Raw genomic sequence first — 14,405 nt, forward strand, 5'->3', positions numbered from 1 at the left:
ACACATCTTACTTTCTCTTCTTGAACGCATTTCCTGCCGATGAGGAAGAAGATGATCCTCTACAGAATGAAATTAACAAATCTTCCAAGACACTTGTTTTTCCTTTCAATTTACCATCAATGGTACTCTCAATATCTCTAAAATACTTCTTGGAAGTATCATAAATATCCTTCTTATTTTGTTCAGAATTGAGAAGATTAGTTTCTGCTGTTCTGATGACTTGTGTTGCTTCTTGAATCAAATTAAGAGTTTCTTTTGGATTAGAAGCATCAGAAGCTTTCAATAATTGACATTGCACACGTCTTGTAGCAATACGAATGACAAATTCAGGATGGAAAATGGATCTTCGATAGGCCTTGAACACTGTTGTTAATTGTTCCCAATAATCTTCAGCAGTTTTCAATGCATTCAAACAAGAATCATATCTTGATTCTAACAATTCCTTTTCTCCCTTGTGGATATGATCGAAAATCAAATCAGTCAAGAATTCTGGTGGATCTTCCAAAGCAGGTTGAAGCAAATAATAACACAGTGGAACAACACATCCGAAAAATCCAGCAAGGAATGTGACATAAATGACAAACGGTTTTCCAGGATTCATTAACATGTCAGGATATGTCTCGACATCAAAAAGTGACATGTCCACATAGTCTGGATCTCCATGTTCTTCATAATTTTTACGTTTCTTTGGATCCAATAAAATTTCTTGAGATTGTTTGAGTTGAAGGTATTTGAGTCTGGCAGTGTCGGGATCGTCTTCCTTGTTTCGATCAGGGTGCCTTTAAAGTGTCAATCATGATTACAATCATGGTCCATTCATTCATCGGAAAATGATTTGAAAGATTTGAAATCCAAGTATGTATCATTTGCGTTATTATTCAATTTTTCACATCATTCATATCATTCGTATCATTCATATCATTCATATCATCAATTTAAAAAAAATAATATATTATTCAATATATATCATCCATGATGATTATTAGTGTTATTATTACACAACGTCATGATTCACACAATATATTCATGAAAACTTACAATGTTCTCGACAAGATACGGAATTGTCTTTTCACTTCCCGATCCGTACAATTTCGATCCAATCCCATAAATTCATAGGGATCGAATGAAAGTTTCTTTCCAGATCCACCACTACCATTTCCAGCAAATAAAACAATGAGTAACAATCCAATCACAACCAATGCTCCACAGAGAATTTTAACTTTTCTATAAAAGTCATCGGATTGCCAGAATTTTTGGAAAATAATGAATTGTATGCGATCGTATTGTTGGAGAAGGGGAAGGCCCAATGAGTATTTGAGAGAGGAGAGGACCATCCTGAGGTTGTTGTTGTTGTTGTTGATTATTTTTTTGAAAAGTGTTTTTTTGTAATTTTTCAAAGTTCGTACAAAGACAAATGACAAGTGACTCAGTAAATGCTTTGACGTCATTGAATGTTTACATGCTGTGGCATTCATTATTGGAAAATCATTCAAAATGTAAAGACAAGTGCCAAATGTCATTAATTACCTCTTTCAATAAGAGAGGCTATATCATCACACATGAGTATTCTTCCACACAAATTCACACCATTAATTCCGAATCTCCCAAATGCCAAAAGTCAAATCTTTCCGATCAATTTTCGGCTAAAAAGTGAAAAACAATGAAACGTCTCTCTCGGGTTGTGGTTATCCTTCTCACAACCACGATTCTTGGAATGATCAATTTATGGAGCGGTAATGGAATAACAACAACCACAAATTGGTTTTCTTCATCATCATTCAAATTCTCATCGTCATTGATCAAGCTGCCAAATGTCAACACTTCTTTCACACTCTCCCGAAATCATTTGGAAACCATTCATAATCATTCATCAAATCATTCATCTATTATTTACGATTCTGGTTACGATTTCAATCAAACAGAAGATCTCGTGAGTGATTCGATTTCATTTTGTTGTTCTGTCCTGTCAACACTCAGTGCGTTGATTGTTTTTGTCATGTTTTATATGGAACATTCATGGATTTTTAGTTTTGAAAACAAATCAAAGAAGATGAATTATTCCAAGACGTTGAAACAGGCGATTATGGAATTGGGTTGTTGTCAATGGTTTCCGAACAATCAAAATCTGTATTTGGAAATTTCGAAAATGGAAAGAAGGAAGATTTTCATACAGAGAGCAAAAAGAAAATTTATTCGAAGAATGATGTTATCATTGCTGGTCTCGGATTTGATTTGTTCTGTGAGTAGAATTTTGTTTATTGCATGGTGGTGGATTTGTTCGATGGGTGCTCCTGAGTCCATGTTTGAAAGAAAATTCACGACCGTTCAACAAGGAAATGGAACTGCTGTGAATTCAACTTGGACCAATTTTTCAGTACATCATGTAGTCAATTACTACAATTCTCACAACTCTTTACTATGGAAACATTCATTATTTCATATGAAGTCTCAAGTCGAGGAAAATTTTTTTCCAATTTCAGAGCCATTCTTAATGACACCCTCACTCGCTCATTCCAATCTGACACAACCAAACATTACCATATTAAGAGCTATTACGTCATGAAATCAGCTCCTCTCACCATTCACAAATTCTTTGTACATTTAATTTACGCCTTCACTCTGTCAACTGCCACTTGGTGCGTCATTGTGGCATTTGCCATTTTTGCAACCACTCGTCAATTTAAATGGCTCGAAGAAGACATTACCAAGAAGGTCGATCAATCCCTCGACAATATCGCAAGCTTTAACAGTAATTATTCAGAAGATTCCAAAGCACAATTCGATAGCACAACAAATTCCTCAATTCATGCAATGGCTCTTTTAAGCTCAACTCCAACAGCACGAGAATTACAAACCAAATCCATGACAATATCGATTCCTTCGCAAGCAAATTCACCAAAACAACGAAATGTTCTCAAAACATCGTACGGTCGATTAGGAAAATGAGTCGAAAGACATTTTTTGAAATTTGTTTTCATGTTGTGGCTTGGGGAATTGCTATTGTGACATTTGTCATGTTGTTTTTTTTTAGATTATTAGCATTCATTCGGATGTTAGTAAGGACTCTGAGATTCAGTATATTACTACATTGTATATCAGTTGGGCAATTTATTTTACGGGTGTAAGTTTTTGGTATTGAACTAGTTTTGGAGTTTACAATTTTGGAAATATTGAAAATATTTGAAAATAATTACTGACAGACCATTTGTCTCAATTTCACTATTTTAATTAGCATTTGGAGATATTTAGGTCACTACTTTAACAATTCACAGCTTCAAGTCATTCCCAAAAAGGAAACAAAAAGACGTCAAAAATATGTCATTGTGAAAATGACACTTCTTCTCTTGCCATACATTTTATGTGGAATTTTTGAACTTGCTTATTGGTGTTACAGTGCTGCAAGTACTGTTCTAGATAAGGACGACGAAGGATTTATTCTTGTTTTTTATAATTTTTTCTTTAACACCATTGTTCCATTGAAAGGATTCTTTTTTGGAGGTACGTATTGAGTGAAATCTCATCAATACTATTTATCGAAAATTAATTTCTATTTTTTATTACTATTTGTTTTTCATTTTAATATTTGGAAATTTATTTTTCATATTTTCATATTTCCATATATATTTATTCCATTCTACCAATCAGTGGCCTTTTTATTTGGAGCTCCCAAAATTAGATCCTTTTTCTCCTACCTCTGTTGTTGTTGCTGTCATCAAGTCAAACGCGGTCGTTACGACTCTGGAATATCCACCAATTACGCACATCCACAATTGAACACTCAAACGTTATTGACAGAACAAGAACAAGAAGAAGCAATATCAACGACGAATGATTATCCTTCTCAATCGCCCCAAATAGGTACATCTTCTCATTATTATTACCTTAATGATTCGTCGAGAAGGGTTGAAAATGACAAACGTCAAAATGGTTGGAAGGAGGATGAAATTAATTATGATGAAATTGCATTTGGACGATTGGACTCGAGAGCTGAAAGTGTAATTATTCATAATCCAATGAGTGGTAGCATGAACCATGTAAGAATGAGACAAAAGACATGGCATGCTCAATCGTCACTGTCAAATGTCAACTCACCAAATACTTCTCCAACACCTCAACAACAAACACAAAATGACGACCGAGTGGTCGACCAAGTTGAAAATCTAGAAAATCACCAATGATCCAAAACAAAATCATCGACGACTATTTTCTTCATTTTCAAATAAGAATTCGAAAACATTTCGAACACAACAACCATTCATTCATCAATCCTATCACATTCTAAATCAAACAACTGTTACAACATTGTTTTCATAAAATGTATTTTTATTTACAAAAATTGATGTCACTTTTTAAAGTCAACAACAATGACATTTTTCAACAACATTTTCACTTTTCAGATTCTGGTGGTGTATTATCAAAAGCATTCAACACGGATTCAATCTTTGAATTTTGCTGCGTAGAATTTGCATGAACATTATTTCCTCCTAAAAATTCATCCATAAACGACATGGAAGAAGTCGTAATGTTGGATCCAACTCCAGAATGTTGGATCGATGATTTCATAGTTCCAGAACTGGAGTTGGTTGAATCGCCTCCAAAGAAATCTCCTAATTGTTCACTCAGTTGATGAGAGTATTGATTAATATTGGGAGGAGGGTTGGAAGAGTTCGAAGAAGATGTATTTTGAGAGAATATATCGAATTGTTGTGCATTGTCTGTGGTTGGATTCATTTTTGAAATAATTCGGAATGATGAGAGTACAGTGGAAGGATGAAAGAGAATGATCGAGGAAGGAGAGAATGAGGTGTGTGGTTCAACGGATGAGCTTTTTTTAAAGAGTTTGAATGTGTTGATCAAGACACATCATACGTGTTAGTGAGGTTTTGCAACAGCTACTTTTTTAAAGACATTTGACAGAAAAATACCTTTTCAAAAAGTCTATTATGGGAAATGAAGGTTGTTTGATGTTTCCTTTCCTTCCTGCAAAATCAATGAGGTTGCAAACAGTATTGAATGTTTAACCAAATTATTGTTTGTTTCTTCAAAGACCATACATTGGACATGATGACGAAAAGTCATGCAATTCATGGACTTTTCATTTGTCGATTCTTCAATCAATGGCAATACATTTAACAGGTTCATGAACGATAATCTAATAACGCCAGCAAGTACCTAAAAATCAAAACTGTATTAAATAATCGTGTATTTTCGAATACTCTCAGCTTACTTCTTCTTGGACCATTGTTCCATCACTTGTTTCATAGTTTCACCGAGACGAGCAGGAGATCTTGAAACAACAACTCCAGCCTCTTCCAAAGCCTTAATCTTTGATGGAGCGTCACCCTTACCACCGCTAATCACAGCACCAGCGTGACCCATTCTACGTCCAGGTGGAGCAGTAACACCAGCAATGAAACCAACTACTGGCTTCTTAATTGGATGATTCTTCAAGAAGGCAGCAGCATCTTCCTCAGCTTGACCACCAATTTCACCAATCATGATAATACCCTCAGTCTCTGGATCATTCAAGAACAAGTCCAAAACTTGAATAAAGTTAGTACCATTGAATGGATCACCACCAATACCAACACAAGTAGATTGACCCAAATTGGCAGCAGTGGTCTGAGAAACAGCTTCATAGGTCAAAGTACCTGAACGAGAGACGATACCAATCTTACCCTTTCTGTGAATGTAGCCAGGCATGATACCAATCTTGGATTCCTCAGGTTTAATGACACCAGGACAGTTTGGACCAACCAAACGAATGTGCATATCATTTCCGTATTCTGGAGCTCCTTCAACCAATTTACGATAGAGTGCGAGATCAGATCCCTTTCCGAGAACAGCATTACCAATCTTACCAAAGGATGGCTTGTAAATTTCATCAAGAGTCTTTCCCTTGGCAACTTCAGCTTCGACTTGACGTGGAGGTCCATATTTACGGAACATTTCGAGATTCTTTTCGTTGAGTGCTTGTTTGACGACGAGCCTGTTGTTGTTGTTGTTGTTTGATGAGAATTATATGGGTGGGTGGACGTAATGGTGAGCAAGAAGAAGATGAAATAGATGCGAGCAACAGTGGGTCATAATGAAAATTATTGTTTCAAAGAAGTGTTGTTGTTGTTGTGAAGTTTCAAAATTCACAGGATGAAAATGATAACAGAGAAAGATGATTATTGCCCCAATCAATATTATTCGCGAATGAGGGATCCAAATGAATCATTGTGAATGATGATGATCAAGAGTTGATGATTCCATGAGTCAATATCACCATCATGTCAATATAAATGTCCACATGATGATATCCATCACAAGAATCCAATAAAAATCAATTTTCAAAATCATCATCATTGATGCCAAATTAAATTTTCAATAATAATTTGTTCAATGGAAACGTATAGAAAACACTTACATATCATGTTGTGGAATACCCTCAGTAATACAAACAATCAAAGGCATCTCAGCATCAATACTCTCCAAAATAGCTTGAGCAGCTCCTGATGGTGGAACATAGATAACGCTGGCACTTGCACCGACCTTCTCTCTAGCCTCTTTCACGCTAGCAAAGATTGGAAGTCCATCAATATTTGGGTGAGTAGTACCTCCTTTTTGTGGATGAACACCACCAACCATCTTGGTACCGTATTCAATGGCTTGTTTGGTATGGAATGTTCCTTGTTTACCGGTAACTCCTTGGCAGATCACTCGGGTAGTCTTGTTGAGCAAGAGAGTTCTCTTTTGATTATTCACGAGTGCTTGATACACGGTTTGGTTCAAAACCTTGGAAGCAGACTTTTGAGAGGATGATGAGAAGAGAGATTTTGAGAGGAACATTTTTTCGTGTGTGGCATGATGATGAAGAATCAAAAGAAGGATCATGATAATGACGACCAACTCTGTTTGTTGTCAAATAACATGGGTCTCAAATGACTGATATCATACACGATATGATGCTCATGAGAAAACAATGATAATTCAATCTTTCATTCTTGTCATCTATGAAAAAATGTGTGATGGTGTGTCACGACAACCTTGGAACAAATCACAGTTGAATATCACAAATTGTACGATTATTCCTTCTTGATTGCTTGGAAGTAGTCCAAATATTTATTGCAACCTCTTTCAACACAATACTATGGTCTACGCAATACGGACAATGTTCTCTCCCTTCTTCTTGGCTCAATTTTGTGAACAAGATGCACACGAACGGTTTTTTCCACTTCCAAGGCACTGGGCCTCTTGTTTGGATTCTGATCCAACATGAGTTGCAAAATTGTTCGAACAGGCGTGCTGAGACAGCTACTACTCAGCGAGGACATGATTTCATTCCAATAGAGTGACGATCCTAAATTCACAACATTCCCATCTTCATCATGACTATTGGTTGAATTGTGACTCGAAGCAATGCCAGTGGATCCTATTGTAGCTTGATTCGTGGTAGTGGAAAATTCCAACTTCTTTTTCAAATGTGATGAGTTGGATGGCGAACCAAAGTCTGACGAAAGCCCAACACCTGTTGTGGTTTTGTGATGCTTTTTTGACCATGAACTCTTCTCAATAATACTCAAGACACTGGCTCCCAGAGCATAGATATCCACCTTTTCTGAGTAGTGTGAAGAATTTTCTTCATCTAACATTTCGGGAGCTCTAAACCACAAACTACTTCTTTCATTGTTGGAGTCGTGACCATTAATTGTTGTCGCACTTGATTCCACAATATTGTTCAAATAATTATTCTCCCTCACGTCAAGCAATCTATTCAAGGAATCATATTTGAAATGTGAGCAATTTTCAAAGTCACACAACACATAGCAAATGAAATTATTACTAGAGGTAGACTGTCCTCTACACTTGATATTATTGGGGTCACATTTCGATGAATAATGTTTCGCTGGTGAAGATACCTTAATGCACTTGCAACATCCAAGATCAACATGAATATACTCGTTTCATCCCAAAGCAAATCGTCTGCAATTGGTTCCAACTTTTCAAATTCAACATAATTCTTATGAAGGGATAAAACGTGAGGCAAGTGCTTGGAGTAGTCGGATCGAGACAATAACAATTGAATAATGTACAATTCATTGGGTGAAACATGCTTCATGAGACTTGTAGATGTCACTGTGTAGAGAGGAGTGTTGTGTGAAGTCTCTTCATGAATTTGCAACACCTTTCGGCCACACAAAATGTTCACATTCACATTAGAGAAGGTATCTGATACAATGTGATGTTTCATGGAATTGGTCTGGTAGTGGATGGAGGCATTCGAAATGGCTAACGCATTACTTCGTTTCGAAGATTTTTTAGGGGCATATAGAAATACATGTCTCGAAAAAAGACTAATGAAAGAGAGGAGAGATTCCTCATCGAGAGGACAAAATTGTCGGTGATGAAGCTTGAAGTGAGTAAGAGTGCATTTTGGATCCTTCATCAGAGTCACATCCTCGAGCTCAATATCGAGCGGCGAAAAGTTCTTCAATATAGGATCCTTGTCAAAACACGCCTCTAAAATGAAGAGGTGAATGGCTGTTCTTGAGGCAATTAAGCCACTCACTTTTTCATGGCATTCGAATTCGAGGAATTTTGAGAGTGAAATTGAGAGGAGCAGTCCAAATGATGCAGGTAGAAACAATCCATTAAGCAATTCAATTTCCCAATTAATCACCTACCTTTGGATTTGTTTGCGATATCTTTGATGTCAAGCTTTGAATTTTCTAGATTCTCAATCAAACTCGATTTCATGCACAACAGTAATTTGAACATATCAATATCATACTTTTCCCAGTCATCTTCAAAGTCATTCTCCCGTAACTCTGCAATTAGATACTTTTTGTCATATCGTTGAGCACAGCCATCTATTTGAATTGGAAACTGGTTACTCACATCTTCAATTTTGATTTCCATTGATACATTACTTTTACGAGTAAGGTATTCAATCATTAATTCAAGTGTGAACAATTATTATAGATACCTACGTGGAGTATTTTGTGTCTGGAGCCATGGACAACAAATTATTGATCAAGGAATGATATGAAAGAGAAATGTCACCATCCGTAGAAGATTCATCGATGCAAGTGGTTACTAATTGCTTGATACTCGATAGAAGACCAAATGTGGTCAACTTCTTTGCATTTGGAAGGTACAACTTGAGAGCATCCACAAGTGATGCCACATACATGGACCAATCTGCTGCAGAACCACTCTTTGGATTATCATTTTCATTCACTGCTTCATACGCCTGTTTCAGAGTATGGAAGAGCGAGTTATTGATCATGAGCTGACTATTTTCGGCGAGGGATATCCCAAGGGCCGAGCAGTAATTTGAAATTTCCTTATTTTTGAAAGATTTAAACTCGTGTGAATGATGATTGGTAGTAGTAGATTTGAATTTGTGCTGTTGATAATTATGATGATATTCCAACGCCACATAATGTTGTGAAAGTTGCTTCATTAGAATTTCTAACTTGTCCGTATTTGTGAGATCTTCTCGTTCTTGAATATTTCGAATGAAATCCGAGAAAGTTGGTTCCTCTGCTGTTGGTAACTCTCCATGCTTTCTCACTCGAAATCGCTCAAGGGCAAGCAGTAATTCACTAGGAATGGATTTTTGTGTTTTTGAGACCGTAGTCACGACAGCTGTAAATTCAGAACGTCCACGATTTTCTGAGTGTGCCAACGACGATCCCCTTTTCATGATTAATGTCTCGGCATCAAAAGGCGCTGTTATATTGAACGACTCAAAATCTTCATGATCCAAATTAAGAGTTCTTCCCTTAATCATGGTTGCTCTCGGGCTTTGACTGCGTTTATGATCTTTTGATGAAGGGCTATTTCCGAGCATGGTAAACCGATCAAGAAATCCAAATTTCTTTGAGGTATGATGATGATGATGTTGCTCATACCATTGTTCCTCATTCTCTTCCCGTCTTGTTGCTGATGCTTCCGTATTGAGTATAAGAGTATTGGCCCGATTAACCTGAGGAGATCTTTCATGCTGTAATGGAGGCTCATCATCCTTACTACTACCACTACGACCACGGCCACGACTTGATGAACGAATAGGTGTGGGTGATGATGATCTTGTCGGGTCTCGACCATTACCGTTATTATTATTATTATTGTTGTTATTGGTGTGGTTCATGTTTGAGGATTTATTACTACTACTACCAATAATCATGGTCTTCCATGCTGAAGGCATTTTTTTTAAGGCTAACGGTCATTTGTTCAACTGCGTGATGTCAGTTCTCAACAAGACTCTCATGATTCATCATTCACACCTTCCTCCATTTGAAACAACTTTGAAAATATCCACCGAATGGTTGTACATTGGTAACAATATTCAAGTCACAAGAATTTTTAAATTGAAAGCTAAAATTTAGCCAGGTGATGAAGTGACCACTTACCAAGATGTTTCTCAAAGAAATTTTGGTGCCTTTACTCGTCCATGGAATTCTCTCACAAGTTCTATTTGATGAAGTTGTGTTGCGTTATTCTCTCGACTCGAAAACAACACAGAAAATGTATTCATCATTTCACCCTCAGCAAATTCGCGCCATTTTCCACAAAAAAAATAACGTTTCATCAAATTACAATCCGACATGTAGGATATGATTTCGCGTCCTTACACACCTCTTCCTGAATCCGACACCCTCATTATTCTTCCCCGTAGACTGAAACACTTTAAGTCGCTGGAATCACGTTACAAAAATAAGCTCTCACAACTATAATTTACACAGATTCGTTCACGTTTCTTTTTGTAAAAGCGTAAGAACGATGATCGCTCTTATGTAGCCATCCTCAAGCTATTTCATGACGGCCAATCAAAAAAAAATCTCAGCCAACATGAAACTACAAACATCTTCCATTCTCTTTTGTTCTGTCTGCGAACACGATGGATTTAATGACATTCCAGCTGAATTTTATTGCGAGACTTGTCACCAATATCTTTGCCTCAAAGACAGCAGAATTCACAGAAAAGAATTACCACAACATTTGATGAGAAAGTTGAACGATGATCAAAAGTCACCAATACAAGCATCACCACAGTCGTGTCAATTACATCAATGTCCGATCAACACATTTTGCAAAACCTGTCGTCAGATTATCTGTTCTAGTTGTTCCGTCAGTCCTCTTCATAAATCACATGATTGTTATTTGTTGAGTGAAATTGATCAAGAAATGAGACAAGAAGTGCAGAAGGATATTGATAAACTGCAGGAATTGACAACGAATTGGGAGTTGAAAAGTCATTCAGGTTATGCAAGCTTGGATCAGGAAATGGCTGAAATTGAAAAACAGAGACAAGTGTTGAAAAAAGAGATGGACACAGTATTCGATGAGTTACACCAATCTTTGAGAAAGAGACATGAAACGTTGAATGAAGAATTGGATAAATTGTGTCAGAGAGAACTTGCATCATTTCAAAAATTAAAGAATTGAAACAACAAGCAGACCGTTCCTTGAAAGAATTTGACAATTTAGATCGAATGACAACATTTGAAATGATTCAAAGAAGACTAGCTCTCTTGAAATTGTGCTCAAAGATCTCGAAAAATGATTTCAGAATTTAAATATAGATCAGTCACAGCGTTGCATGAATTGAAATTGATCGTTGATCAACAGGAAGTGAACGAATTGAAAAAACGAATTGATCAACTTGGTAGAGTATATTCTTCTTCTCCATGCGATGAAATATCTCAAAATTTATCAAATCCCAATGAATGGTTGTATGACCATTCTCAAGTATATCTCTCGAATGACAACAATGTTGTTCGTTTGGTTAAAAAAGCTGAGAATAATACGTATCCTCTTTCATTTAATAATACCAGAATGGAAATTGGAATTTTTAAATGGAAAGTTAAAATATCAAAACTGGGATGGATTGGTGTTGGAGTGTCCACTGAAGAAATTGTATCCTCTCGTCAGTTTGGTGCCTTTGTCAATCCTTATAAATCTCACAAGTCCTATCTAATAAGCTACATTGGATACACTTATAGTATGGATTTGAACGAAAATCAAAAAGCGAATGGATTTAAATTTACAACAGGTCATGAATTGGAATTGGAAATGAATTGCAACACACGACAATTAACCATTCGAAAGTTAGGAACTAATGAGTCGTTTACATTCAACAATGTTGTGTTGCCAGTATATCCTTCGGTTGTGCTTCGTTTTCGGAATGACTCAGTGACATTTTAAAGCAGTTTACAAAGAAGTTGGAGTTCCAATATTTCAATTTTTTTGTCATCTGAAATTACAATAGATTCAATTAAACACCACATCCTTGTATGTGAGAAGTACTTTTCATTTGCTGAAGGATAAAAATTCACGATCTAGCCTGTTGGACTTAAGGCACTGCTTTTGTATCAAGAAAACCAAGTTATTGCAATGAAAACTGTTGACCACAATACCCTCAGGAAACATGCAAGAATTCCGTTTACAAAATTACCTCACACGGAATGCGGTTAAATTCAAAAAAAAATCCACATCAACATGATTCTGACACCCAGCATCCACTTTTGTTCCATCTGCACAAACGATGGATTTGATGACATACCAGCAGAATTTTGTTGCGAGACTTGTCATCAACATCTTTGTCACAAAGACAGCCGAATTCACACAAAACAATTTCCACAACATTTGATGAGAAAATTGAATGATCAAATAGTAACACCATTGCCAACACCATCGGTCTCATCACACTTCTGTCATTTGCATCAATGTCCGATCAACACATTTTGTAAGACTTGTCGTCAAGTTATTTGTTCTGGTTGTTGTGTGAGTTCTCAACATAAATCACATGATTGTTATTTGTTGAGTGAAATTGATCAAGAAATGAGACAAGAAGTGAAGAAGGAACTTGACAAACTACGTGAATTGAAAACAGAATGGGAATTGAAATGTCACACAGATGATACAAGTTTGGATCAAGAAATTGTTGAAATTGAAAAACAGAGACAAGTGTTGAAAAAAGAAATGGACACAGTATTCGATGAGTTACACCAATCTTTGAGAAAGAGACATGACACAATGAATGAAGAATTGGATAAATTGTGTCAGGAGAGAATTTGTATCATTTCAAAAATTAAAGAAATGAAACAACAGGCAGAGCATTCTAAGAAAGAATTTGACAACTTAGACAGAATGACAACATTTGAAATGATTCAAACGAAGACTAGCTCTCTTGAAATTGTGCTTAAAGATCTCGAAAAGATGATTTCAGAATTTAAATATAGATCAGTCACAGCGTTGCATGAATTGAAATTGATCGTTGATCAACAGGAAGTGAACGAATTGAAAAAACGAATTGATCAACTTGGTAGAGTATATTCTTCTTCTCCACGCGATGAAATATCTCAAAATTTATCAAATCCCAATGAATGGTTGTATGACCATTCTCAAGTATATCTCTCGAATGACAACAATGTTGTTCGTTTGGTTAAAAAAGCTGAGAATAATACGTATCCTCTTTCATTTAATAATACCAGAATGGAAATTGGAATTTTTAAATGGAAAGTCAAAATAGAAAAACTGGAACGGATTGGTGTTGGTTGGATTGGTGTTGGAGTTTCCACTGAAGAAATTGTATCCTCTCGTCAATTTGGTGCCTTTGTCTATCCTTATGAATCTCACAAGTCCTATCTAATAAGCTGCAATGGATACACCTGGAGTATGGATTTGAACGAAAATCAAAAAGCGAATGGATTTAAATTTACAACAGGTCATGAATTGGAATTGGAAATGAATTGCAACACACGACAATTAACCATTCGAAAGTTAGGAACTAATGAGTCGTTTACATTCAACAATGTTGTGTTGCCAGTATATCCTTCGGTTGCACTTTGTGGGCGGGATGGGTCAGTGACATTTTAAAGCAGTTTACAAAGAAGTTGGAGTTCCAATATTTCAATTGTTTTTTTTATCTGGAGTTGAAATGATTCGTTAAGGGAAGCATCTTTCGGTATTAGCATAAATCTATTGTAATTCAGTAATCCATCTATTAAATACTTTCAAGTGAAGAGTTCACTCTTTGGTTATGCCATACTTAGCATTCAGCTCATCAACAGAGTATATGGTGTTGGATTTTCAAACAAGAATGATACTGAAGCTGTACTCTCTCATAGGATTGTACTGTTACAATGAACAACTACATCCACTTTAGCAGACCTTGACGAATTTAGGAAATAACCAGATAATGTACCAATACCAATATTATAAGAAACATTCAGTGGAAAAACCCCATTCACAAACTTTAAAAAGAAGGGTATTATTAGAGTTCCACATGGAGCCAGCTTTGGTGACTACATTAACACCCTCAGAATGACCCAATATATTCATTCTGGTTGTGTTGACATCAGAGCGTGAAGCTAAAAACTTCAAGCCAGCATAGGCATCACGTGCATAAT

The 14,405-nt window shown here is 36.2% G+C and overlaps 8 protein-coding genes across 8 annotated transcripts; 4 read left to right on the top strand and 4 right to left on the bottom strand.

Annotated features, from left to right (window-relative positions):
- Positions 1 to 7: 7 nt before the first annotated feature.
- On the bottom strand, positions 8 to 1,334 carry C9374_004731 (uncharacterized protein; the record flags this gene model as incomplete). The annotated part of the gene is made up of 2 exons (XM_044694403.1): positions 8 to 779; positions 1,039 to 1,334. 2 exons carry the CDS (start codon positions 1,332 to 1,334, stop codon positions 8 to 10), a joined length of 1,068 nt encoding a protein of 355 aa, XP_044548443.1.
- Positions 1,335 to 2,418: 1,084 nt separating this feature from the next.
- C9374_004732 (uncharacterized protein) lies at positions 2,419 to 4,178 on the top strand (the record flags this gene model as incomplete). Its single annotated transcript, XM_044694404.1, has 4 exons — positions 2,419 to 2,924; positions 3,058 to 3,121; positions 3,201 to 3,498; positions 3,646 to 4,178. 4 exons carry the CDS (start codon positions 2,419 to 2,421, stop codon positions 4,176 to 4,178), a joined length of 1,401 nt encoding a protein of 466 aa, XP_044548444.1.
- Positions 4,179 to 4,386: 208 nt separating this feature from the next.
- C9374_004733 (uncharacterized protein) lies at positions 4,387 to 4,731 on the bottom strand (the record flags this gene model as incomplete). The annotated part of the gene is made up of 1 exon (XM_044694405.1): positions 4,387 to 4,731. The coding sequence occupies one exon, from the start codon at positions 4,729 to 4,731 to the stop codon at positions 4,387 to 4,389; it is 345 nt and encodes a 114-aa protein (XP_044548445.1).
- A 492-nt stretch (positions 4,732 to 5,223) lies between these two features.
- On the bottom strand, positions 5,224 to 6,834 carry C9374_004734 (uncharacterized protein; the record flags this gene model as incomplete). The annotated part of the gene is made up of 2 exons (XM_044694406.1): positions 5,224 to 5,989; positions 6,413 to 6,834. 2 exons carry the CDS (start codon positions 6,832 to 6,834, stop codon positions 5,224 to 5,226), a joined length of 1,188 nt encoding a protein of 395 aa, XP_044548446.1.
- Positions 6,835 to 7,133: 299 nt separating this feature from the next.
- C9374_004735 (uncharacterized protein) lies at positions 7,134 to 10,198 on the bottom strand (the record flags this gene model as incomplete). Its single annotated transcript, XM_044694407.1, has 4 exons — positions 7,134 to 7,755; positions 7,905 to 8,553; positions 8,670 to 8,914; positions 8,976 to 10,198. 4 exons carry the CDS (start codon positions 10,196 to 10,198, stop codon positions 7,134 to 7,136), a joined length of 2,739 nt encoding a protein of 912 aa, XP_044548447.1.
- Positions 10,199 to 10,842: 644 nt separating this feature from the next.
- C9374_004736 (uncharacterized protein) lies at positions 10,843 to 11,439 on the top strand (the record flags this gene model as incomplete). The annotated part of the gene is made up of 1 exon (XM_044694408.1): positions 10,843 to 11,439. One exon carries the CDS (start codon positions 10,843 to 10,845, stop codon positions 11,437 to 11,439), a length of 597 nt encoding a protein of 198 aa, XP_044548448.1.
- Positions 11,440 to 11,553: 114 nt separating this feature from the next.
- On the top strand, positions 11,554 to 12,198 carry C9374_004737 (uncharacterized protein; the record flags this gene model as incomplete). Its single annotated transcript, XM_044694409.1, has 1 exon — positions 11,554 to 12,198. The coding sequence occupies one exon, from the start codon at positions 11,554 to 11,556 to the stop codon at positions 12,196 to 12,198; it is 645 nt and encodes a 214-aa protein (XP_044548449.1).
- Positions 12,199 to 12,834: 636 nt separating this feature from the next.
- C9374_004738 (uncharacterized protein) lies at positions 12,835 to 13,872 on the top strand (the record flags this gene model as incomplete). The annotated part of the gene is made up of 1 exon (XM_044694410.1): positions 12,835 to 13,872. One exon carries the CDS (start codon positions 12,835 to 12,837, stop codon positions 13,870 to 13,872), a length of 1,038 nt encoding a protein of 345 aa, XP_044548450.1.
- Positions 13,873 to 14,405: the final 533 nt, after the last annotated feature.

The sequence above is a fragment of the Naegleria lovaniensis genome, assembly GCF_003324165.1.
Source record: "Naegleria lovaniensis strain ATCC 30569 chromosome Unknown tig022, whole genome shotgun sequence".
Lineage (NCBI taxonomy): Eukaryota > Heterolobosea > Eutetramitea > Acrasida > Naegleriidae > Naegleria > Naegleria lovaniensis.